Source organism: Molothrus aeneus, chromosome 1, assembly GCF_037042795.1.
Source record: "Molothrus aeneus isolate 106 chromosome 1, BPBGC_Maene_1.0, whole genome shotgun sequence".
Taxonomy (NCBI): Eukaryota; Metazoa; Chordata; class Aves; order Passeriformes; family Icteridae; genus Molothrus; species Molothrus aeneus.
This window is the reverse complement of record NC_089646.1, coordinates 150771752-150798941: the sequence shown is the minus strand read 5'-3', so window position 1 is coordinate 150798941 and position 27190 is coordinate 150771752. Positions and strand designations below refer to the sequence as shown.

At 42.0% G+C, this 27190-nt stretch overlaps 1 protein-coding gene across 4 annotated transcripts in view; it reads left to right on the top strand.

The window, feature by feature from the left end:
- The window catches only part of TSNARE1 (t-SNARE domain containing 1), a 460905-nt gene that overhangs the window by 257743 nt on the left and 175972 nt on the right, over positions 1-27190 (top strand). For all 4 annotated transcript variants that reach the window (XM_066566893.1, XM_066566868.1, XM_066566875.1 and 1 more), the window contains exon 11: positions 19142-19214. In XM_066566893.1, coding sequence (XP_066422990.1) covers positions 19142-19214 — 73 coding nt within the window. The remainder of the gene's footprint in view (positions 1-19141; positions 19215-27190) is intronic.

Genomic DNA, 27190 nt, shown 5'->3' with positions numbered 1-27190 from the left:
CCATCCGTTCCAGACAATGTCCTCTCATGCCCTGCACATTGGGCATTGCTCTGGATGCAGCCTGGCATTAACATCCAGTTGGCACATCCTACAAGGTCCAAACTCAGCTGCCCAAATTCGGTCTGGTTGGATTTGGGCACCTCTTAGGGTATTTTGAGACCTGGTGATGTTTAGCCAGGTCCTCCCTAGGTTTTGGGTACACCTGCTTCCCACCAGGCAGCCAGACTCAGATCCATGTTCTGTTTTTCCCTCCTCCAGTCTCAAGGCTTGCCTGGAGATTTTGGCTTTACCTGTAACCCCTGAATAACTGTGTCTGCTTCACCTGTGTAGCCCCCAGGTGAGATTGTTCAGGTGGTCCCGTGTTTGTTGATAATTCTGTATCCAATTCTGCCCCAAGGGAGCTCACCAAAAGTTGCAGTCTTCTGCACCTGAATAGAGCTTTCATGTTAACTTGGAATTTGCAGGATTATCATGATGATAGATTGAGGTGGTTTTGGTCTTCTTTTTTGGGAGGTTTTTTTTTTTTTTTTAATTTCCTCTCCCAATCACAGATTCACCTTCCTGGATCACTTATATATATATTTAACAATGTGGCATCCAGCAAAATACCTAGAGAAAACTGGCTGTTAAGCTTTTGTCAGGATGAAAACTGACCTACTTTTAATTTTGGGTTGTTTTTTTGTTTGGTTTTTAGTCTTTCTTTTTTTTTTCCATTTCTTCTTTCTCCTGACCTGCTTTTGCATTTGACATTGCTTTGTACCTCTCTCCATGGTAGTTACCTTCTGTAGTCACCTGAGGAGTGATAACATCACAGACCTCTACAATCTGAAAAAAAACATTAAAGCAGCTGGCTTACACTTTCTTTTTCATTTGCACTGAGTTATTCACTTGTTTAAAGAATTGTGAGGGCTGAGTGAGCTGTGCTTTTCCTTACAAGGACTAGGCTATCACAGCCTTGCATGTGCTTTGTTGTTTTGTTCTGTTTTAGCCGTTTTGCCATGATGTGTAAGGTTTTATTACTCTATCCATCATTCAAACAGCCAGGACTTTTTGTAAAGCTCAGTTGCTTGTAACTGGCAATCTGCAACAGGGCTTGTTCCTAAACAGGGATTAGATGTTCCTGTTAGCAGCACAGGGGGATTCTGCAGGTCATTAGGACTTCTTGTCACCCAGAGCAAGGTATTTTTTCCATAACTGGAGATTTCCAGGATGTAGATGTCTCTGCCTGAATTTAAGGTCTTAAAATAATCTATGAAAACACACTTTTAGAACACTGTTCATCCACTGTGATTTTAGACATCTGTTCTATCATGAGCGGACCCATGATCATCTTTCTCTTAATGTACTGTATAGAATTTCCTGTTGTTATCTCAAAAGCTCAAACATCCATCCATAATCAGTGATACCTGTAGGCTGCTTCTTCACCAGACTGTTCGGACAAAATACGATTTTGTGGATTTTTTTTTTCTTTTTCTTTGAGTGGCAGCGATGCATCCCAGCTTCTGTCACCCGCATGTCTTAGAGCACTTCCTCCCTTTTTGTCTGAGTTGAGAAGATTTTTGTCGCCTGAATTTTTTTAAGATTTGAACTTGCATCTATAGAATCATGAAAATCAGAGAATAATAGAAAACTTGAGTTGGAAGGGACCTTAAAGATCGTTTAATTCCAACCCCCCTGCCCCCTAGAACAATGCCCCCCACTGGACCAGGTTTCTTAGAGCCCTCTTCAACCTGAGCCTGAATAATTCCAGGGATGGGGCACCCCTGGAAGTATTCAAGGAATTAACAAGTATTTGTTTTTCAGACACCATTCTTGTCCTACTTGTTTTGTGCTTCCTCTTCAAAGTATGGCAGAACCAGATGGTTTTGGCTTCTAACCCAAACCTTTCTATGATTTCTATGATTCAGTTCTCCTGATAATCACAGACTGATGATCCCGTGAGTAAATGCATTTATAAGCCATCAGTCTGGATAATGAAATCAGAGAAAAACAATGTCCTGATTTTGATGTGTACTTTTAATTGAACAGATGAAAAGCCTTCCATTTAAGCATGCCAGGGTTATCTAAGTAATATCCTGGCACGTTGCCCTTTTTCACCAATGTGACTGTACATTCCAGCAACAATATGGGCAAAAAAATCGATTCCATTGAAAGAAAATCCCAGTAATTGGATCTCATGTTAATTGCGGCTCAGAAGAAGAAAATTGTTTTTACTATTTCATAAAACTAAGTGAAAATTCGAGTAAGAGAATGGTTGGCTCATGTCAAGATGAAAATTTTTCTTTTGGTCTTGCAGAATGATGCAAGACCCACTTTGATAGGACCTTGCAAAGCAGTGACAGCATCTTGATCCAGGGCAACATTTCTGGTGCTGATAAAACATTAGTTTTGCTCTGGAGGGGAAGCCACGTAAGGAGAGGCTGGAGGAGACTGAGAGGAGACCTCACTGTAGTTACAATTTCCTTGTGAGGGGAAGAGGAGGGCAAGGCACTGATCTCTGCTCTGGTGACAGTGACAGGACCTGAGGGAATGGCCTGAAGTTGTGTCAGGGAAGGTTTATGTTGGATATTAGCAAAAGGTTCCTCCCCCAGAGAGTGGTTGGGCACTGGAACAGGCTCCTGTGGAGTTTTCTTGGTATGTAAAATTCTCCTTGCCGGAACACTGAGCAAACTCAGACTGAGACCCTAAAAATTTTCCTTGGATGGTCATGGATAGACTGATGTGGGGGTCAGTCTCTTCTCCAAAGGAGCAAATGAACAAGAGGACATGGCCTCAAGATGTGCCAGGGGAGGTTTGGATCAGATATCAAGAAATAAAACTCTTCACAGAGGGGTTATCAAGCACTGGAACAGGGAAGTGGTCGTGTCGCCATTCCTGGAGCTGTTAAAAAATGTGTTGATGTGGCACTTGGGGCCATGGGTTTAGTGGTGGACTTGGCAGTACTTGGTTAATGGTTGGACTCAATGGTCTAAAAGGTTTTTTTTTTTATCCTAAATGATTCTATGATTTTATGAAATACAAGTTCTGTGGCAAGAAAGGAGCTGTCTCAAGGAGGTTAAAAAAGCATCCCTTGAGTAAAATTTCTGTCCTCCCGTGCTTTGATCTGGATTGTAGCCTTTTCTGGTTTGATTTAGGTATTTCTGGATGGCAGAAGGATCACAGCAATCAAGGACACAAAGTACTTTCCCTGGGAGATGAACAGTCCAATTTCTGCATAGCAAGGGAGCAGGGAAATTTTATCCCAGGAGCATTAATGGAGAATTTGTCAGAAAAAAAAAAAAAAAGATGAAAAGTGCAATAGTCAAGTGAAATGTAGCTGAACTCTCCTGAGTTTTTACTTTTCCTTGCTAACACACTTCACATTATGGGATTATTATGGGATTATAATGTCTCTGTGTTAAAGGGGAGAGGAAATCCTCAGCGTTCGTTGCACTCATCTAGCTCCCCTTTCTTCTGGAAATAAAGGGCAAGATAGGGAAAGGGAGTGAGGGCAAAGAAAAGGAAAAGAAGAAAATTAAGATTGGAATGAAGCCTTGAAATTGGCAGCTGTCAGCAGCCCTCAGGACAAGTGATAAAGTGCTGCATTAAAGCAGCTGCAGTGTGAAATGCCATTGACAGAATAACGAGGATGGGAAATCACTTTATAAATGTGCTTACCAGGATAAACAGATGTGACTGAGGGCAACTCCACTCTGTCACTAAACACTTGAAAGGGCAAAATTTATGGCAATCTATTTTCTGTTAAAAAAAAAAGCCACAATGCAGAGATACAAACCTAAACTCAGAGAGGCTTCAGACAGAGGTGAGGGTTCAGTGCCTGTGTAAAGGTGGGACTCAGGGCAGGAACACTCTCCTGTAATAAACCATTTTGAGAGCCCAATAAATCAAAATGTGGCAGGGTGTGATGGTGCTGAGGGAGAGGGGCTGGTTCCTGACATTTCACACTTTTCAAAGGCAGGAGCTGCTCTGCAGGCATGGCTTGGGGTCTTTCATGGGCAAAATATGCAAAGGGAAGTTAGTTCAGTTTTCTGCTGAGCTGAGGCTGGCTGGACATGATGGTGGCCCAAATTTAAAGGATCAAGGAGCCTTTGGACAATGCTCTCAGGCACATGGGTCACTCTTGGGGCTGTCCTGTGCAGGGCCAGGAGTTGGATTCATGATCCTGATGGGTCCCTTCCAACTCAGGATGTTCTATAATTCTATGGTTTTTGGGTTTGGTTATGGTAACTGAAACTTTTTTCCATTTCTGTTCTAAATTGCCTCCTCATATTACCATGCTGCAGTTGTGGTTGGCAGAGAGTTCCCACTCTCTGGACAGAGAGGAAAACCCATGAATTTATGCCAAAGAGTCCAAACAGTGAGAACTTATTGTCACCAGCCCAAACCCCAAAAAATGAATGTTTCATCTTGCTTTTAGAAGTGTTTGAACTACTTCAGTGACTTTTCAGCATTGTTCATTAAGGCCTGATAAAAGTATTTTGATATTACTGAGTACTAAAAAAAATTCAAATATATATGGTCTCAAGTTGCACCGGGGGAGGATATTAGAAAAATATTCTTCAATGAAAGAATGATCAGACATTGGAACAAGCTTTCTAGAGAAGTAATGGAGTCGCCATCCCTGGAAGTGTTCAAAAAATGAATAGATGTGGCATTTAATGATATGGTTTTGGGGACATGGTGGTGTTTGGTCAAAGATTGAACTTAATGGTCTTTGCTTTTTTCCAGCCTTAAAGATTCTATGATTCTGCATTGTACTCTATGACAAATCATAATGTGAGGTATGACGGGTCTAAAGTCCTCTGTGCTGGGAAATTATTTATTTTGCCAATCTGAAATTCCTTGAAGGAAAAAGCAATTAATTACCTGCAGTGTTAACAGTAAGCAGCAGCCTTTTCAAGGTATGTTCAGTCTGAAAGCAGCTCCCCAGTTCCTCCGGTTCTTTCCCCACCTCCCTAGATCCATCCAGCTTTTCCAGCTCTTCATCCTTGGAGCCAGAGACACCAGTGTGTGGCTGGGAAAGAGCTGAACCATCCCCCCTTCAAATCTAGACTCTTGTCGCAGACATCTTGTTGTGAAAATCTTTTTCTTAGGATTTTCTCTCTTCTGAGAAGCTGAGGCCTCAGAGACAAAATGTAACCGGTGGTTATCTGCTGCTGTGGAATGCATCAGGTGTGTCTGTGATTGGGCCATTTTGAATGTTTACAATTTATGGCCAACCACAGACTAGATAGCTTGGACTCTCTGTCTGAGCCAGCTGCCTTTGTTATCATTCTTTTCTATTCTATTCTTAGCTAGCTTCTGAGGAAACCTTTCCTTCTATTTCTTTTTAGTATAATGTAATATATATATATCATAAAATAATAAATCAAGCCTTCTGAACATGGAGTCAACATTCTCATCTCTTGCCTCATCCAAGAACCCCTGTGAACACTGTCACAGACTCTCACTTGCCTCATTTGCAAATTAAAACAAAATTAAAATAGCCCATTGAAAGCTAATCTGAACTCAGGGAGCACAAGCTGAGCATGATTGAATATAAATGCTTAAAACTTTCTAATAAACTGGAGAGCTGAAGCCAAATTCTCCTAAATTAGCATTTCCTTGGGGAAGGGGCAATGCAGGTGGGAAGGAAGGCAGGATAACTCACTTCTCTGCTGAGTGATTGGTGGGTTTGTAAGAGCAGGAGTATCTGCTCTGTCACTGTAGATGTGCTTGATGGTTTCTAAATGTAGCCCCTGGGACCAGGGGCTGGCTCTGGTTTGTTGTCACACACAGCTGATAGATGGCACGCTGTTGTCAGGATTCCCTGCTGCAGATGCTGTTGCTCCTTGCTGTTATCTGATTGTTATCTGCCGCTATTTAATGGCAGAAAGTGTCTTTGTGGCTATTGATAAGTTGGTTAAAGCTTATTGAGCTTCACCTTTTGGTTTTTTTTGTGCACGAGGATGTTTAACAGTGCAGAGATTTGCTGAATTTGTCTTAACTTGGAAAGGCTGAGGGAGAGGTGCATGATTTAATCAGTTTAGTGACTGGAGCGGATGGGGAGTTTGTGGCTGCGTTCTGAAACAATCCCTCTCTCTTTCTGATTTCCAGGGTTTGTATTGATTGCATTGAATCTTAGACAAGTGGAGTAAAGAGCAATCTTTAAACATCATCAAATCCTCTTCTCAGCTCTAAGACAGGATCAACAACCTGAATCATTAACTTCTTATATAGATGTCTCCTGTTGCAGTTTCAGTCCATGAATTTCTGTCATGTGGAGGGGCAATGTGGAGAACAGGTTATTCCCTTCCTATTTGCATCAGTTACACTTGTCAGAAGAGCATTATCACATCTGTTGTGTCCTCCCCACCTCTCCAACCCCACACATCCTGCTTTTTCTACATTAACAAACACACTAATTCCTATTTTTTCCTATCAGGCTGTGTTTCTAACACTTTTGATCATTCCCATGGCTTTTCTCTGAGCTGTCTCCAGGTGGTCCCCCTGAGATTTGTTGCTCAAAATTGGACACAATATTTTATCTCAAAAGTGCTATCTTTCTCCCCAGCACCCCTCAGCATCTTTTTTTTGTTTGTTTATTTCCCTTTTGAGGACTTCTGCCCAGGAAATTGCCGACTATTCTTTATGTCTAACTGTAGAACTTTATATTTTTGTCATTTGGCTTCATCCTTTTTCCTTACAGTGTTTCCCCATTTTAACAAGATCCCTTTGAATTCTAATCATATCTTCTGCCCATTCCTGAAATTTATTGGTCAGTCCTGGGTCCAGGAAGACCATGTGAACTCAGGGTATGATAAAATCCCCTTCCTCAGCTGCTGCTCACTCTGGTTTTGATGCAGCCCAGGACATGGGTGGCTTTCTGGGCTTTGAGTGCAAATGGCCAGATCATGTCAATTTTTCAACCACCAGCTATTCCCACATCTTTCTCTGCAAGACTGCTCCCATTCCATCTCCCAGTCTGTTCAGATTCTGGGGATTGTCCCAGTCTGGGAGCAGAGCCCTGTATTTGTCCTCATTGAACTTTGTGATGCCGAAATCCACACATCCTTCCAGTCCATTACCAAAGAGAACTTACTGATGAAAAAACGATTTTAAACTATGATTTATGAGCCAGTTTTACAGTATTTTCACCTAGACTTCCTTTGCTCTACTTTTGTATTTGTCATCTGCTCTTTTTCCCCCTCCTCAGGTGTTGCCCTGTCCTAGAAAGGCACCAGGTAACCTTTGACAAGTGCACAATTCTTGCTGCTCATTCTCCTGATGTGTTTTGTGCAACAACAAATCATACATTGGATTATTTCCCCCATCATCTGTGCACTGGGGCAGCACAGGGCTGGCATTAAATGTCTGGCCTCTAATTCCCAGACTTTGGATTTTGCACTGCTCATTCTCTTTCCTCTCTTCTGATTCCCCATGAATTTTCAGTTTACAGCACTAAGGTTGTCTCACTATTTCACCAAAAATTTCACGTTAGTATTTATGAGTTCCAGACAGTTTGAAAATGTTTCACCCTTAATCTGAGCTCCACAATCCCAGTGTTGGCTCCCCATTGACTGAAGGGAGCCGGGGCAAATTGCTGAGCAGTAAATGTAGAAGACATCAACATATAATTCACCAACTCTACACTATAAATAATTCCTCCTTCCTCTAGAGATTAAAATGACCCAGACTTTGTTCTCTGGGAGCATCTCCCCCATCTACCAGTGACACATAAGCAAAACTGTCAAAGTAAAATGGATGATTAATTGTTTGAATTATATATCCTTTGATCAGAGAGCGAGCTGCTTGTTGTTCAGACCCATCATTTTAATTACTGGATGGAATTGCAATCCTCAATTTTGATCTGAGAATGAACCCAAGATTTCTGGATTTGGGGTGGCAGACAGCAACGGGTATTGTACTGTTTCTGCAAACATAAGAGCTCCAATGCCCACAGCATGAACAACAAACAGGAGCAGCTGGAAGCCGATGGTGCCACAGGAAAACTGTGATTGGAAATGGGGTGGGATGGCTCACACAGCCGGAGTGCTCCAATGGATCTCTATAAACCCTTCAGAAGGGACAGCAAGGCAGGAGAGGCAGTGGAGTAACCCTTGTGTCAATAGGGCTGAGTGTTTATGGGTCAGGATAATGGGGAAGGCAGCAAAGCAGACAGAAGTCCTGGTGGGAATCTGTTAAAGACTACCCAGCCAGGAAAAAGAGATGGATAAATTGCTCTAGAAGTACCTGGGAGAAGCCTCATGATCACTGGCCTTTGTCCCCATGGAGGAATTCAATTTAACCAGGTGTCTGCTGGAAATACAACACAGCCAAGAGGAAACAGTCCTGGATGTTCCTGGAGTGTGTGGAAGATAAATTTCTGACACAACTGGTGAGTGAGCCAACTAAAGAAGCTGTGCCACTGGACCTGTTGGGTACTTTTAACCAGAAATTGGAAATTTTCAACTGGATGCTGAGCACAGGCAATTGGAAAATAAAGTGAACTGTCACACAGCCTTTAGTGTCTGCCCTAGACTTTGGCACCTTTTGTATGATAAGGAGGTGTGTGAGAAATGAGAGCATTTTGGCCTGCTTTTTCTATTAGAAATTTGGAGGTGATCCAGAAGGAAATAAATGAGGAAGAAGTATTAAGTATAATTTATGAAGAGAGATTACAGGAATTTGCCAATTGCAGGCTCAGAAAGTGTAGCAGTGATTAGTTGAGCCATGATGACTGTGTAGAAATACTTGATGTGTAATAGCATTGAAAAAAAGGGTAGAATAATTTAAAATATTAAGGCTGAAGGTAGTAACAAATTACCAAGTAGTAACTAAGGACAGAGAGAAATAAATTAAACATTAAGAAAAAATCCTTGAATAATGAGATTAATCATTTTGGATATAATGGATATTTTTAAAATAGGCAGCCTCTCCTGTATAGAGTGGAGAATAAAACCATGTGAGGGTGTTTGGGAGAGTCAACTTGCAGGAGGTGATACCCATCAACCTTTATTTTCTGAACCTTTTAGCTGCAGTCGTAATTAATTTGTCCTCAGATACTTTAACTCAGCATTTGTGCCTTTAAAGTAACCTGCATTATTGACTGAAAACATGTAAGAAAAGTGTCAGCAGCAGAGTCTGCAGTCCACAGAGCCAAAATCTGGAAGAGCCTACAAAGACCACAGCATTTGGCTTTGAAATGCACAGGGAAAAGTAGGGCAGAGAGGGTTGGTTCTTTTTTTAATTGTATGGAAATGTATCTCCTTTTTGCCCAAATTGTACCACTGAGGAGACGGTGAACCTCGGGCAGACCTTGGATATGGAGTTACTGATGGAGCTGGTGCTCTGTGGAGCACTTGATGGCCTGAACAGCCATTCCCCTTTTTTTGGCTGTGCCTCTTCAGTCTCCTGAAGGCAGAGGACAAGATCTCTCCTCTTGAGAGACCCCACCTGGACCTCAGGGACCCCCAACACAAGAGAGATGTTGACCACTGCAAACAAGTCCAGAGGAGGCCACAGAGTTGCTCCAAGGGCTGGAGAACCTCTGCTCTGGAGCCAGGCTGGGAGAGCTGGGAGTGTCCAGCCTGGGGAAGAGAAGGATCCAGGGAGAGCTCAGAGCCCCTTCCAGAGCATAAAGGGGCTCCAGGAGAGCTGGAGAGGGACTTTGGACAAGGGATGGAGGGACAGGAGAAGGGGGAATGGCCTTGAGCTGAAGGAAGGTGGGTTTAGTTTACATATTCGGAGAAAATTCCTTCCTACAGGAGTGGTGAGGCACTGCAAGAGGTTTTCCAGAGAAGCTGTGAATGCTGAATCCGTGGAGATGCTCAGGGTCAGGTTGTACTTGGTTTTGATTAACCTGGTCCAGGTGCCCTGCCCCTGCCAGGAGATTGGAACCAGATGTTCTGTAAGGTCTCTTTCCAGCCCAAACCCTTCTATGATTTTATGATTCCAGCCTTCAGTGACCTCTGTAAGAGATTGTGATTCCCTTCCTCTCTTGCACCAAAACCCATGAACTCCATTTGTAATAAAGCCTGAGCGACTCTGCACAAGGTACAGCAGCTTCAGCCTTTTCTAAACAGACGATTGGCAGCATAGCAGTGAGTTGCTGCTGTGTATTTCCCTTGCCTCTTTTTCTCTTTTTTTCAGTTAGATATTCTTTTCTAAATTGTCAAGAATAAATAGTGCACCTAAATGAATCACTCTGTGATAGCTGCAGATCAGACTCTGCAATCAGTGTTTTATTTAAGTAAAATAATTGAGCAGCAATTGATAATACATGACAGCTTAAGATTGCTCTAATTGCTTGGCTTCCCAGAACACTCCTAAAAAGAAAATGAATTCCTCCATTGTATTTTTTTTTTCTGGCTGCATGACCCTCATGGAAATAAATCCAGAGTGGAGAATTAATAGTGCTGCAAACAAAGTGTAGAAACTGTTGAAGTTTTTGTCATAATCTTTGCACGGTTTCTATTTTCGAAGATAACATACCACCTGCAATAAACTGCCTTTCCTGGGGCTGGTATCAGTCAGGGTGATAGATTGCAACTACTTCCCTCACTGCTGCTATTAGTTTATACATTGCAGCCTGGGGCAGGAAGCAGGAGATGCTAAAGGAAAAGTCAGCATGGAACAAACTGAGTTTGGAATTTGCTGACGGATTTCCATCTCTTCGGTGACTTGGTACTCAGGAGACCTTCTTCTTCTGAGCAGCTGCAAGAAAAGTGGAGCTGTAAATATTAAATTCATTTTATTTTCTTATTTTAAAAAGACTAAGTGTCCCCAACAAGCATTTTTATTGCATATAAAAAATAACTTTTTTTTTTTTCATAGGTTGCTGTAAGAACTTCTATATCTCACTTTCTGCACTAGAGACCAATGGCTCCTTGGAGCTGTTGGAGAGCAAAATAAATGTGCAATACAGACAAATAGTTCCTGTTGGACAGGTACTCACCACATGAAACACTCTGTGACAATTGCATCAAATCACTGTGGATTACTGCCCAGCTCTTGCAGAAAGAAAAGTGATCTGTTGCCCATAAAAGCCTTTTCTTGGACAAGGCTGTGGATTATTGCTGGTGGGCAATTCTGCTCTGGTTTGCATGGCTTTTATGTTTACCTTTTGTATTGTATTTAATTTTTGCTTTCGGGGTGTCAGACCAGCAAATTTCACTAAACCTAAGCCGCAATCTATATTTGAAATACAAATGGATTTCCTCTATTGGGAGAACCTTCATCTTCATCTTTGGGTTGGACTCGATGATCTTAAAGGTCTCTTCCAACCTAGAATTTCTGTGATTCTGTGATTCACTGAGTATTTTTGTTATTGGTCTACAAAGGCCACAATGTCAGGCATTTCATTATCTCTGTTCATTTTGGGTCCTTCATGTAATTACTTTTGTGCCATTTGATTAGCTTAGATACATATGTGAATTAACCCAGAAGGAACTCCTTAATTCAACTCCAGGGAGCTGGAAAAGGTGAGAAGGCAGAAAATCCCAAAAAAACCTTTCTAGCATATCAGAAAACAGAAGCAATATTTCTGATCTGTGAGTGTCTTTCATATCCAGCCCAAGGGTTTGTTGAAAAAGCAAAGATATTAATCTTTCTTTAGTGGTAAAGTAGATAGAAACTTGGCTGTAGGAGAGCAAAAGTTTGGATTCATAGTGAGGGTGCAGAAGTTTTCTCTTGCAACCATGAGAAAATAAATCACAGAATCATAGAGTGGTTTGGGTTGGGACCTCAAAGATCTCCCCGTTCCAACCCCACAGCCATGGATCAGGTTGCTCAGGGTTATTGCTTCCAAATATGAATTGTAGCATCCCAGAGTCTTCTTCCGGCGGTGCTAACAAGGTACAGGAACATCAGACATCCAGTAAAGAGTAATAAAATTGAGGCACATTCCCATTTGGAGAGCAGAGCTAATGTTCACTCTGGAGAGTAATAAAGTCACTTCCCTCTTCATTTCCTTTGTCTGTGCATCTCCCTTCCTCTTTCTCTCCTTGGTGACTTTATGAGTGTCTGGTGGAAGAGGAGAGTGGTGGGGATGAAGGAAGGGCAGGGCACTGCAAAATATGTAAATTCACACACCTTTCTCCATTGTGGGTGAAATTTGAAACATTCTACATTTCTTCTGCAACTTGAATTTGTAGCATAATTCTTTTGTTTTCCACACCCCTCTGTCCCTTTTTTCCACACTCGTGAAGCCCCATCTGGAACACTGATTCCAGCTCTGGAGTGTTCAAGGTCAGGTTGGATGAGGCTTGGAGCAGCCTGGTCCAGTGGAAGGTGTCCCTGCACGTGGCAGGGGTTGGAACTGGGTGTTCTTTAAGGTCCCTTCAAACCCAAACTAATCTGTGACTTTATGATCCTGATTTCATGATGACACAACTGCTGCATCTCAGTTTTCTGATGTGACCCATCACTCCTGCTCTCCCTGGTATCAAAACTTTCACAGCATTAACTTGAAGACAAAATGGAATCGACACAGCTTTATTTTTTTTTTTTCTTTTTGGTTAAAACTAAGCAAGGCAAACAAATTTTTCATTTCTTTTCTTTTTTTTTTTGTTTACTTGCCTGTTATCAGATCATATCAGTGTTCAGGCTTATTTTACATCAGAATGTTTAGCCAGGAAAAAGAAGCCTGAGATTTAAGGTCTGTTTTCTGCTACTGTAGACAGAAATAGGCTATGTTTATATCTCTGCAATCTGCTAAGCCTCAAATGTTCATTTAACACCTGGTGTATGTTCAGGGCAAGTTAATTTTAAAATTATTAGTGTCTGTCTCTATATAGTGGCTGTTTATACAGGTGGGAGTGTTAGTGGTACATGAGAATACCTGTGTTTATGTGCCTGTATAAATAACCACATGTACATACATCAGAGAATTCACAGACCTTTACAAACTGATGAATTTAAATGAAATTTAGGGTGTTAATTATTTGAAGATGAGAATCAAAGTTGGTGAAAAGAATGCTTTATGAGATCTTTGATGCTTTATTACATTTCCCAAATGTAAAGTGAGGATATCTACATAAAACCAGAACTACCGATGACCTCCTCCGTTAACACATCTCCTATTTCCAGATCCAAGGGGTTTTTAAAAGGTCAAATTACTCTTCCTATGTTTGTGTTATTATATTTCCCTTAGAGAGCCCTGACAAGGGGGGATGACTTTAAACCAGTAGAAGGCACATTTAGATGAGATATTAGGAAAAAAATTCTCCCCCGTGAGGGTGGTGAGGCCCTGGCACAGGTTTCCCAGAGAAGCTGTGGCTGCTCCATCCCTGGAAGTGTCCAAGGCCAGGATGGATGGGGCTTGGAGCAACCTGGGATGGTGGAAGGTGTCCCTGCCCATGGCAGGAGGTTGGAATGAGATGATCTTCAAGGTCCCTTCAACCCAAACCACTCTGTGATTTCATGATCCTGATTCCATGATGATAGAACTGGCAGGATTTGTGACCCTGTGGGGGATCCACTTGAAGAACTGCAGCCCCTGGGAAGGACCCAGGCTGGAGGGGTTTGTGAGGGACTCTCTGCCTTGAGAGGGACCCCACAATGGAGCTGGGGAAGAGCATGACGAGTCAGAAATGTGTGACAAACTGACCACAGCCCCCATTCCCTATTCCCCTGTGCCACAGCAGTGGAGGAGGGAGAGAACATGGAAGTGAATCCAGGAAGAAGGGAAGGCTGGGGAGAAGCGTTTTAAGATTTGATATTATTTTTCATTACCTTACCCTGATTTTGATTGGTAACAAATGAAACTGATTTACCCAAATCAAGTCTATTTTGCCTGTGACAGTAACTGATGACTGATCTCTCCCTGTCCTTATCTCACCTCAAGAGCCTTTTGTTGTATCTCCTCTCCTGTGTCCAGCTGAGGAGGAGAGTGACAGAGCAGCTTTGGTGGGCATGTGACACCCAGCCAGGGGCAGAATGAATAAAATACCAGCTGGCAGCTGGCAGGATCTCTGTTTTCATCCCTGCTGAGGTGGCCTCAGCTCTCTCTGATGAGTTTGAGGCATCTCATCTCCCACAGCCTCTCCACGTGGACTTGGTGGGCAGGAATCACCTTCCTGTTGTGTTTCCTGGGCTGGTGTCCCCAGGTAGGTGCTGGACTGGCATCCCAGAGCTCAGCGTGACTACTTTAATTATGCAGCCTGGTTTTACACTCCCTGAGATGACACAGACCTCTAAGACAGCAAAAGAGAGAGGAAACGTGCACAGGCAAGAGAGGGAGAGAGAAACTCCACACTCTGGCTGTTGTTGAGTCCCAGAGGAGATCTAACTCAGTCTGTAATTGCTGTTCTGGATGGCTTCTGCCCTCAAAACAATTTTCTGCTGGTCTGTTGTTGCTTAGGCTGAATCAGGTTGATTTATTGAATGTCATTTTTTTCTCCCCAGCCATAGACAAGAGAAAAATATTTGTTGAAAGGCTGTTGCAGCAAGATTTAGTTTCTGCCTATCTTGCATCAGAAGCTTGCTCATGTTTTATATTATTTTTTTTTCCTTTTCCTTTACTTCTCCTGCCTCTCAGAAAGGAATGAGGACAGACAAACACCATGCTCTGATTTGTTTTTCTGTGTCCATACATGGTGGACCACAGGGTAGGAGATGCCCCACGGCTCTTGCAGAAGGGACAACACACAAGGAACATCTCAGCATCTCTTTGCTAAAACATGACGGAAACTACAAAGGGCTGTTGGTTGATTTTTTTTGTCTTGTTTCTTTGTTTTTTCCCCCAAAGATAACAAGCACAAGGCGTTTGTTTTGCTTTATTGTGTTTTGGAGTGCTTCCATGTGCAGAAATGCACACATGGGCCCTCTAGGACATCTTTCAGGATCTCCTTGGGGTTTATTTTACAGCTCTCCTGGCTGCTTGCTGCAGAATAAATGATGGGTCAGAATGTGACCTCGCTTGTAAAAATTCAGCAGCTCCTGAATATTGAGGCAGCAATTAATTTAAATGCTAATTTATAGTCCTTTAAAAAATGGATGGCTGGTTTGTGAGTAAACACATGTGCTAAATAGGATAGAACACTGATACTTTTGATCCCATTTTTATACAAACCGAAGGCAAACATTCCTAGAAATGAGTGCTCCTTCCCTTGAGGACCTGAGCTGACACGGATAGAGGAGGCTGGGATCTGTCTCCATGTGAGAGAGGAATTATTGACTACACAGATTTGTTCTGTGTCCTTCTGAGGAGAACATGTTCCCCTCTCTGGTTTATTTAACACCATTCCCATGTCTGGAATACAACAGTGTCCTTAGGATATCATTAAGGGCAGGGTAATGTTGGAAGTTTTCAGTGTGAATAAATCTTCACCCCACAAAGCATGAGAGTGGAAGAGAGAAGAGGTTTGCTTATTTTCTCTCTTGGAAACACTTCAGGAATGCTCATTCTGTGGGGAAATGGGCTGCTGGGATTTATTGTTCCCACACTGGTGACAATGTCTAGGTTTTATAACCTGACTTGCTTGCAAATTAATTTCAGAAATGTTAAAATCTTTATCTTGTTAAATCAAGAAATGGGAAACTGAAATTTCTGGTTTATCTGTAGAATCATATTTCCAACCATTTTTGTGTCAGGTTTGGAAATTTAATTTTTTTCCCAAAATCTCAGCACTAAGCAGTGACATTATTCACTTATTGAGTCAGGTTAAGTTACTCAAATAGTCCTGCCATTTTAACCTAGTACTTTCTGTTAAGAACTTCCCAAACTAATTTTCCCAAATGAGAGTTAATCCTCTGGAACTGAAGGGCCTCATTCTTTTGCATCTCTGCCTTTCTCCTCTATCACTTCTCTGCTTTTCTGGCCATCTTCAGCTGCTGCCATTTCATTTTATTGTTGACTAGTTTAATTCTTTTTGTTCCAGAATGGGTGATATTAAATCCTGGCTACTAATCTGAACAACGTATTTCTCCTTTTTGGGGAGGGAAAAAAAAAAAAAAGAAAAGAAAAGAGGATTTATTTGGAACACTTTAAATCTGTCTCCCTCTTGCTGCAGAATATAGTGAATGAATTGTTGCCAGACAGGGAAGACTGGTGTTAATTAAAACCCAGGGAGCCCCAGCCTAGTCAGCTGGCAGGGAGACGGAATTTTGGGAATGGTGGTGGCTGCTGCACTCCTGGGTTCTGTGGAGTCAGAGATTTGTGAGGAGCTGTATTTCATTGTGAATTCTGCAAAGTGTGTGCAAACGTGGGGAACCAAAGGCAATCTGATTTTCCTAACAAACTCTGATGCCTGGCAAGTTCAGAGGTGCTTGGGGATGGAGCAGACCTGGCAAGAAGGAGCAGGAGAGTAGCTCCAAGGTATATTCCATGATGGAAGGTCTTTATTTCTGGGTATTTTTCTTTCTTCTATTTCTTCCTTTGTTTTCCTTACATATATCAAGGACTTTGAGACTTCACATTGCCAGGTTAAATTATTCAACAGATTTCTTGCTTCAGGTCAGATTGTTTTTGTGCTCTGTGCTTTATAACTCACCCCTGTTTGGTTTTCCTCAAGTGCAGTTTTTCCTTCCTCACAACTCAGCGCTGGCTCTCACTGATGCATATTTGCTAAACAGTAATTTTAAGTGTTATTGCAACATTATGGAAAGCATCTATACTCTGCAGCTGCAGATGGTTGGTTTCAAGTACCTGAATACAAATGGCAAAGCTGAACCAGCACCGTTGGCACACAATGTTGAATTTTCTTCCTCATTCTTCTCTACTTCATGCAGTATCTGGACACACACAGCCCAACTCCTCATGGCTAAATTAGCTGGGAAGGACCCTCTAAGAAGTCAGTGTATCATCTGTTTTATTCCAGTGGAAATGCTTGGGGTGGGTGGGGGCATGTGTAATTCAATATATTGCAATAAACTCTGTCTAAGCAAATGCACTTGCAAAAACATATTAGTGAGTTTTAAGCCACCTTCACCTAAAGTGCTGAAAAAGAAGCACGACAAAATAAAGCAGATTGAAGTGTAGCAAGGATTGTGTTTATATTGCAAGGAACAGACACAAAATATTATGTCAGTGACAATTTAGCCAAGAGAGAAAAATTAGCATTCTGGGCTTTTTTAGTATTATTATTTTTTTGTTTTGTTTTTATTTTCCTTAATCATCTTTTGCAAAGCAGTTAAACAAGAGCAGAGCAAGACATTAAAGTTAATTCTCAGTTCTTCACATTTTGCTAAATTTTAACTTTCTCCCTTAAAATATTTTTACAAAAAGCCCAGAAAACTTCTCTACACCAAAAAAAAAAAAAAAAAAAAAAAAAAAAAATCACCACTAATTTTTCCTCATTTCCCAGTAATGATTTACTAACACACTGCTCAAGTACAATCTCAAATTACTTAAACTTCATTGTTTTGCAAAATATTCTGCAGTATTTACAAGTTAGGAATAATGCCATCCATAATTAAAGCTTCATTATGCTTGAGAAATGAAGGAATGAAGCACATTTTGTGGTGCATTACCCAGTCTTTGGTTGGGAGAGTGTTTTTTTTCCTTTATTATGATTTCTCACAGCTTTTCCAATCTTTTGCTTTTCCTCCATCTTCAGTTATTCAACAATTTGGTCTATTCTAGCGCTCACAGTGGGACTCCCAGACCTCATTTTAAATTGATGTAGTTCTATTGCATTATGTGTTGAAGTGCTATGCCAGTTATATTCTCATAGCAAACTTCAGTAGGAGGACATGGATTCATTTTGCACCATTTTCTAAATTTGTTAGTGGGGAAATGGAGTTCTTTAAAAAGCATGGTGGAGGCAGTTGGATCTTTTGGGATGAACATGGAATCCCAGACTGGGCCAGGCTGGAAGGGACCACAGTGGGGCCATCTGGTCCCTTCCCTCCCTGCTCCAGCCATCCCAGAGCACAGGCTGCGAGAAAATCCCACAGCAAAAGCTGTGAGAAATCATAATAAAGCAAAAAAGATTGTGTCCAGGCAGTTCTGAAACTTCTCATCATCCTGCTCTGATTTTGTTGGTAATAAATTCAGTTTATATCTGTCTGTTTTGCCCATGATGATTTTTGGAGGGTGAGGTTTCCTGGTCCTTAATTTATGAACCCTTCATTACATTTTCAGCCCCCTGTTTGCTCACAGAGGGGAGTGGTAGAGCAGATTTGGTGGGTGCCTGCCATCCAGCCATGCTCAAACAACTCACAGGGTTCCATGAACTCACAGTTTGCCAGACAATCTGTGGAATCTCCATCCTTGGGGACACAAAACCATGCCCTGAGCACCCTACTTTAGTTGTCTGCTCTGAAAAGGGCTTTTGGGCTAAATAATTTCCAAAGTTTCCTGCCCATTTCAATGTTTCTGTGATTCTCTGATTTGTAAGGCTGAAAAAAAATACATCCTTTTTTAGTGTCTTTTTTTCTGCTCTGGTAGTGCTGCCTTACTGGTAGTGCATTTAGCAGTGTCTATATTATTATGTCTATTATTGCTAAACTAATTCTTTTTACAAGAGACACTGTCGTATGATGTCAACATATGCTCACATTTGCTCTTTTATATGATAAGTGTTCAGAAATGAAGGAAACAAACTCATGGGTAATTTGCTGTGTTTTCACAGAGAAAATTTCAGAGCTGAATGCAGTTTGTTTTTTGGTTTTTTTTTAAACTACTTGAAAACATATAAATGAATCTGTTCATGAAACAGCTCTTTCCTTATTGCCCTACCAATAGGGTAATTTCAAATTCAGGGAGTTTTTGATTGTATCCATCAGTTTATGAATAGCATGAGATGGATGCTGTGCTGAGAGATGGCCTTTTTCTGTGTAGGAGAAAACAGTCTGGGAGGAATGGTCTACATCACCAACAACTTTTTTAGAAAGAGAAGGGTTTGCCACTGTTGGTTTTATTGTTGTTTTTCCTCAGTCCTCCACAATTCTGAAAAGCAAGCATAAAATGTGATCATTCCACCTGCTCCTCTCACAAAGCTTGAGTCAGCTGCCTGACTTAGATCCAGCAAACCATGGCTGGACCTAGTTCCACGAGGGAATTTTTCACTGTGGGAGTGTTATAACTTTCCCTTTTACTTCTACACCACTGAAGGTTTCTGGGTTTGTGTTTTACTTTGCCCAGCAGGGCTGTGGAACGTGCCTTTTGTACTTGGATATTCCCCATTCCTGGGTAATGTTAGGATTTCTGTCTTTCCAGAGTGACATGCTGGATGTGAACCAGATCATCAAAGACCTGGCCTCCATGGTGCACGAGCAAGGAGACACAATAGGTAGGTGTCACATGAAAATGATGGGCTTTATTACCCTCTTCCACCATTCCAACATGATCTTGTCCCTCACAAGCAGCATTTTGTTGATGCTGTGATCATTTTCCCTGTGTTTTGAGCATTTTGTACATCCAGAGATGTCTGGATCTGACAAGCTGCCCTTTGCAATAAGGTTCTTATGTTATGGATAGTTTGCTGGTATATTTAGCATAAAATAGAATTCACAGGGAGATGAATCCATTCCCTTTTGACTGCAAAAAAGGAAGCTGGAGAATATGTAACATTAACTGGAAAGGGATCCAATTCTTCCTCTCTACCTGGAACTGTAATTAAAAAAACAATAGTAGTGGCAATTATTATGATGATTATTGATGAAATTAGAGAAAATTAACGAGCTTTTTTTTTTTCAGATAGATTTTTTTTTTTTCCCACATAGCAGGGCGTGTCTAATTGAATTTACGGAAGCCTGAGATCAAGATGTGCTCATATAAAGTCTGAAGTTTCTGCCCTTTAGTTGATCTCCTCATGTTCTGCAGCTACCAATGACTAGGAAAAAATTGGGTGGAGAAAACTGGGGAAAGAGATGAGAGTCACTCCTAGTCCTATCTTTAGGAGCAGCCTACACTGGGAGCCACCAATTCTTGTGAACAGAGAGAGAAGACACTTTAGCTCAGCTCTCTCTAGCATTAGACTGCTCTTTTCCGCTGATGTGAAGAAAAATCAGACTTTTTTTTCCTCTATATCTTGTTTTTTATATGCACAATAATAATATGTGGTACTTCTGAAACAACTGTCCACTTCCAAAATTGGGAGCTAATTGTCCTAAAGGCTGGTTGAGGGACCTAAACTCCAGAGCAGCAGGATTTATGGGGATATTTCTCACCTAAAGGCTCAGCTGGAATTCTCACAGGTGCTCCTGGGAGCAGAAGCAAGTCCTGAGACAGCCATATGCAGATTTTAAAAGCAGAAACTCTTCTCTGCTGCTTGTTAACCACTCTGGATTTCTTTGCTGAGTTCATATCTCTGCAAATTTCCATTACCATAAGATACTTCCTTTCACACTGAAATGAATGATCTACAGCTCTCTGAGAAACACTACTCAGGTTCACAGGGGTGGCAAAAAGAAAAAAATCAAAATTATACTTAAAATCTTTTTTTTAGTATATTTTTTTTTCTTCTTCTTCTTTTCTTTCTTTTTTTTTTCTGTCCTCTTGATGCTGTTTTGAAAGCTTATTTTTTTGCATGGATAACTTTGGAGCCTGATTCATCTCTAAAAGCACATCAGATGCTAATGCCTTGAGGGACATGACAACATACATCAGCTAGCTTCAAGATCCTCACAACTCCTTTTCTTAAGGCAATATTTATTACTTTAAGACTTTACCCATGCATAGAAGCCATCCCAGTATTAACTTCCCTGTGAGAAGCTGTGAGACTAAGTAGGACATTTTGTCTTTGAGCCAGCATAAGGTTTTTGTGGGTTTTTTTGTTGTTGTTCCTCTTACACTCCAGCAGATTTTTAACAGTTTTTAAGGACTATCTTTTAATCCTGACAGGCAATCAAGGTATCTTCCCAAGCAATTGCTGAAGGGTCCCACTGTTTATCTTGTGACATTCATATTACACAAAAGTAAGGGAGATAAAGAATCAGCAGGCAAGAGATGCTGAAACCCCCACAGTGAAAATTCCATGATGACAAGAGACAGCTCTCTTGACACTTGCGTTATTTTTTTTTTTTAGTCCATTCCTCTGATACGCATGGAATGAAAGCTCTGTGTCTGCTTGTCTGGAAAACTCAGGGAAAACACAAAACCAGGGAATATGAGATGAGCCCCTCAGCAAAATGCTCACAGAGAAAGCCACTGTTTGGATCACTGCAGGAACCCATCACCTGCAGGAATCTCCCCACCTGAGCTGGGCAGAGCTGTAGGGAGAGTTTGTGTGGTCTGTGCATGGCATTTGCTTCTTACAAAAATCTAAAAGGAATTTTTCTGGCATGTGGGCCAGTTCCTTAATGAGCACTCTGATAACACTGAGAGAGCAATTTCTGTCATGCAGGGAAGAAATAGAATGCAGACTTGGGAGAGGATATCTCTCTTATTTTGTGTCTTCTGCAAACAAATTCTGTGCCCAAGTTCCTGGTCATGGCATCTTTTTGACAGAAATATTTAATTATAAATCACCATATCAGTGAGCCCAAGCCTTTGAAAACAAAACGAGCCAATGGCCTGGGTTAGGTGGGAATCAGCAGAATCTTCCCAAAAGAATTCTGCAGGAGCTCTTGGCAAAAACATCCCAGTGCAGCTTCATCACATGGGCTGCTGGTGGGGGAAAACAAGCAAGGAGGAGGATACTAATAGGAGAAAACCAGAACTGGCTGTAGAATTGGTGTCGGTGACATGGTTTGGGGTTCAGTGGGACCCTGTGTGGGGATTTGCAGCTGCTTTGGAGAAATGGGATCCAGCACATAAGGAGAATTTTAGTAATGGTGGGAGAGGGAGGGTGTGACCAGCAGTCCTGTGGGACAGGGGACAGGATTACTGGAAAAAGGACGTGGGGTGGTGTGGCAGGAAGGGTTCCCAAAGCCACCAAAATGAGGTGTGGGCGGGGAAGTGCCTACAAGGCACCTCCATCATGGACAAATATCCCAAATCCTCTGGAGGAGCTGAGCACTCTGAGGTGCTAAATGTACAAAGTATAAGGAATAAACCTTACGTGTTGGAGATCTGTGTGAAGTTGCAGGGCTACAGTTTTGCTGGGATCATGGAGATGTGGTGGGTTGTCCCCTTGATGAAATGTTGCCTTGGTGGGATGAAGGCTCTTTTAGGAAGGGCAGGGTAGGAAAATGAGGAGGAAGAGTTGCCCTTTGTAGAGAGAGCAGCTGGACTACATGGGATGATGCCTGGGGATGGATGAGAAGCTGATGGAAATTTTATGGGTCAGGATTAAAAGGAGGACAGGTAAAGTGGATGAGGCCCTCTGCAGACAGACAGGAACACCTTTGCAGGCTCTGGTCCTCATGGAGGATTTCAACCACCCCAGTATCAACTGGAAGGACAACACAGCAGGGCATAAATATTCCAGGAGGTTCTGGCAGGCATTGAGGACACCTTTGGGGACCTGATGTACAAATTGTAAGATCTCCAGATGGCCAGCAGAGGTTCATCACCAATAAATTTTACTGTCATGGCAACAGAAGGATTCTGAAGCCAAAGCATCCAAGGATTCAAGGCTTGGCACTGTGAGAAGTAAATTCTGTTGGAGGTGATTGCAACAGCAACAATCACTCCTTTCCATACTCCTAGATGGCCACTCAGCTGAGCTGTAAGTTCCCCAAAAGTCTGAAATATTCCCAGCATTTCCCACTGAGCATCTCTATTTTATATTTGTGAGCTTGTACTTTGATTGGTGGCACTGGGATGTGTATGCAGACTTCCATGGAGTCAGTTTTGTGACTGCTGTTGGGGAGAAGAGAATCCTTAAATCCTCACTGCCTCTGAAGAAAGTGTCAACAACACAGCTGCCAATATTTGTATTGGAACCTGATGAAAGGAAGTGCATATTTGTCCAATTTGTAAGCTTCTGTTGGTCTTGTAAGTGAGAAGAAAGTTGACCTAAATAGGAGTTAGTGCTCTTTTTTTTTTTTGCCCATGGCAAAAGGAAATTATCTGTGTTTTAGAAAGGCTGTTTTTTCCATGCCACCTGTGTATGGAACCTTAATAGTTATGCCAGAATAACACTCAAAACCTACAGCCCTTATCAAAACTGCTCCAATTCAACTTCCACCACTTCTATCACTGTTTACAGCTCCATTGCATTTCACAAAGCCACAAGGAAAGACCCACATTGTTCTGAAAACATTTCACACTTTTAAAAGCATCACATTTCTGATTCTTTTGAGCCATTTTGGAACAAAGCTTTGTGTATCTGTATCCTTCCCTAAAATGGGAAAAGATTCCAAGCTCACACAGGGGCCACCTATTTTAATATCACAAGAGCAGAAACAGAGGAAGGAATTTACCAGATCTCTACCTCTTTGTCCGGAATGAATGTACACAAATCTATCTTTGCACAGCAAATCTCACTGGCTGAAAGAACCAGAATTTGGGTTGGAAGAGACCCTAAAGATCAACCACTTCCAACACCCTGCCAGGGACAGGAATATCTTCCACTATCCCAGGCTGCTCCAAGCCACATCCAGCCTGGCCCTGGACAATTCCAGGGATGGGGCTTTTTTGGGAAACCACAACTTCTCTGGGAAACCTGTGCCAGGGCCTCCCCACCCTCACAGGGAAGAATTTCTTCCTACTAAACCTACTCTATTTCAGTTTTAATCCATTCCCTCCTGTCCTGTCACTTCAGGCTCTCGCTAATCTCTTTCCATCTATCTTGCGGGCTCCTTTCAGGTATTTGAAGGCCACAATTAGATTACCAAAACCCTTCTCTTTTGCAGTCTGAACAGTTCCAATTGTCTCAGCCTTTCCTCTTAGCTGAGGTGCTCCATCCCTCTAATTAACTTGGTGGCCTCCTCAGAACAGATCAATGTCCTACTGTGTCAAGCTTAAGATTTCCTCAGACTTTGTTTTTAGACCAATACTTATCCAGACTTAGATGTTGGCTTTCACTTCACTTCAGTCTTGAAGTCTGGACTTTTTATATCTAAAAATAACTGCGTGAAAAAAATTCTTAACATGATCTAAAGTCGATGGTCCTTCACTTAACAAACATCTTTGCCTGGTATCTGTCAGGCTGGAGCCCAGAGACCTGGAAAAAGAAGTAAAAACATGGCAGCTATTGCTTTTCTTTGGTCAGGAGGAACTTCTTGATGGGTCCATGTGTTCAGCCCTTGAGTGAAGCTGCCATTTGCTGAAGTGCCACATTGTCACTTATTACCTAGTGATGGTAACAATGGCAATGAACTTCCTTCAAAGGAAAAGGGATTTGCATGAATACAAATGGGCTACTTATTTTGGAAGCTTTGTAATGTAGGGAGGATTTTTCAGTTTGGGGTTTGCTTTTCTTTTTAATTTTTTTTTTTGTTGTTTTTCCCTGTGAAATCAAGTCCAATCAGGCCTTTCTACCTGAAGGCTGGTCTGACATGTAAACACTGTCAAGAGGGCCCATCAGCACGTCCTCCTCCAGTCTGACTGCCGGGATGGCACAGCCAGGAGTCTCTTGTCAGGACTGCAAACTGAGCTGGGAAATCATTCAGCTGGAGCCTTAACTAAACCCTCCCAAGTTATGTGCCTCTGTTGTGACATCTGCAGGAAATGAACACATCTCGAGAACAGTCCCCAAATACCTGAATTTAACAGCTTTAATATCTCTGATCAGTTGAACGTGGCCTGCAAAGTCTCTCATTTGGTAGAGATCCCTAGATCTCAGAGGAAGCTGTTATGGGAATGTTAAATGTACATTTATGGTAAATGTACATTTATGTTCCTATTGGTTCCTGATGGATTGGGAAATCTTCTCTTGGCTGTGTTGCTTTCAGCCCCTTGGTAAGACCCAGAGTAAAGTAACAGTACAGAGCAGAGCCCATGAAGGAAGGGTACACTGGGGTGTTCCTGAATCTATTCCACTTCTCACCTCTTTGTCCACCTTCAGTTTATGCCCTGTCATCAGCTGTGTTTCTGCTAAGTCTGACAAAGCTTCATTGCAAACCACCCCAGCTGCTGAAATTGTATGGGTTTATTATCCTTATGGTGTCATTATCCTTGCCTTGTAGACAACAACTTGAAGGAGATGGTCAGTGGGTCACTGGCACAGGTTGCCCAGGGAAGCTGTGGCTGCCCCACACCCCTGGAGGTGTTCCAGGCCAGGTTGGATGGGTCTCTGATCAACCTGGTCTAGTGGAAGGTGTCCCATGGCAGAGGGTTAGAACGAGATGATCTCTAAAGGCATCTTCTAAGCCAGTTCATTCTGTGATTCTGTGGTGTGCTCTATACCACTCACCTTTCCCTGTTTATCTGGACTGCAGCAGTGGTGGCCTCCACTGAAGCTCTCTGGACAGGGCTGGACAGCCTCAGTCTCATGTGAGGCACTGCTTGGTCACCTCTGCTGTGACAAAGATTTTGGAGCCATGTGTGGGCTGCTGTGATCTCTGACCGACTCATTTTACTGGAGATAACAAGCAACACAAAAATTGCATGAGCTTTTGTGTTTCTCTCCTCCTCCTGCTCTCTCTGAGTGTGATTTTTGTCTCCTCCCTTGCATGGGGGCTCTCACACTCAGCTCTCCTGCTGGCAGGGCTGGTAAGACAGCCCATGCTGGTTTACAAGGAGAAGAGTGATGGGCGACTCCACACTTGCAAATTTCCTAACGCCTAAAGATCTGTCTGCTGTGTTTATTTCTGTGTTTGACCCTCATAATGTGATTGGGCTGGTATAATTACAGTTAATGAGCCAGCTAATTTTGTACAAGAAGCAAAGCTCTTCCTTCCACGAGCTTTATTGCCACCCGTAGGATTCTTCTCACATCAATTTATCCAAAGCAGTTTTTTGGGGAACTTAGAACTGCCATGGTCTCAGTTTCTAATAATGCTGCAATTGAGCAGTAAATGTCAGAAAGGCAGAAGCTGCTCAGGTGGGTGGTTTATTTCTGCTGGGAGGTGCAATTCTCTGCCAGACTGTTTGGGAAACGTGGCTTGAGCAGTTTAAGTAAATCAAACGAGCCATGTAAAGCAAAAGAGGTCAAGCAAGTTGTAAATATCAGTGACCTTACTTGGTAGGTAAAATATATGATCTTTCCAAGACAGAAAGCAGATATAAAATATATTTATTTCTATGGATCCACACCCCTACCAACCTTATTATTCTGGTGACAAACTCAGAGTGAAACTACTTTCATCAGCAGCAGGACTTGATAACTCAGCTATGTGATGGAAAGTGAGTTTCGTGTTAATTATAGACAAAACCAGACTTCTGAAAAATGCTGCACACAAGTGAAATGAAGGAATGTATTAAAACTGTTTAAATTCACAAGCTGGATTTGGGGAAAAAAAATTGGTCTTCTTTTTTTTTATTTGTAAATTTAAAGAAACATATTTTATTTTTTCTTTAACTTGGATGTCTTACAGAATTTAAAAAAAAAATTGTATTGAGTGTAAATCAGGAGGGAAATGTTGCCCAGAGAAGTTATGTACTCCCCATCCCGGAAGAGTTCAAGGCCAGGTTGGACAGGGCTTCGAGAAACCTGGAACAGTGAAAGGAGTCCCTGCCCATGGGAAGGGGTTGCAACAAGTTGATCATAAGGCCCCTTCCAATTCAAACCAGTCCATGATTCTCTAAATCTGTGAAAAGAAAGGATGTGCTACAGGCAACTCTCTGGAATTTCCCCTTCAAAACTACTTGAGCTGTTCTGCCCTGTAAATTACTTTCAGAGATTAGCTGGGGAATAAAAAAAATCCAACACACCCCTAAATTACTTCACAAAAAAACTCCTCATGTTGAATTAACTTTTTTTGATCAGCAAAGGAAAGAAATAAAAAAAATTATTCAGGAGTGTTGTTGCGATGTAATATCCTCACATGTGCTAATTTTGTGGGTTTAAAGTATTGATTATCCCAGGCCACCTGAGAGCATCACGTGGGAGTTGAGGAGGCCTTGGATGGTGACTGAGAGTGTGCAGTGGTCACTGGGTCCAGGACCTGCACCTCAGGACGCTCTTCATACGCTGACCCTTCTCCTGTGGCAAACATCAGGAATTTGAGGCCATTTGTCTCTGTAAGCAGGAGCAGTAAATTGCTCTGCAGATGCCAAAGTGATAATATTTCTGCACTCTGCCTCTTAGCACTGAGCAGGTGATAGGAGGTGCCTCATTCTCTTACAGGACGTGTTGTTTTCCAACAGATACACACAGGAAAACGTTTGAATTTTGAATCTCTGGGAGATGTATCCTGGCAGGCATGGCAAACCCCTGGCAGGGCAGTACCATTTTTCAGCACATCCATATGCAGCAGATACTTGACATTTCCAAGA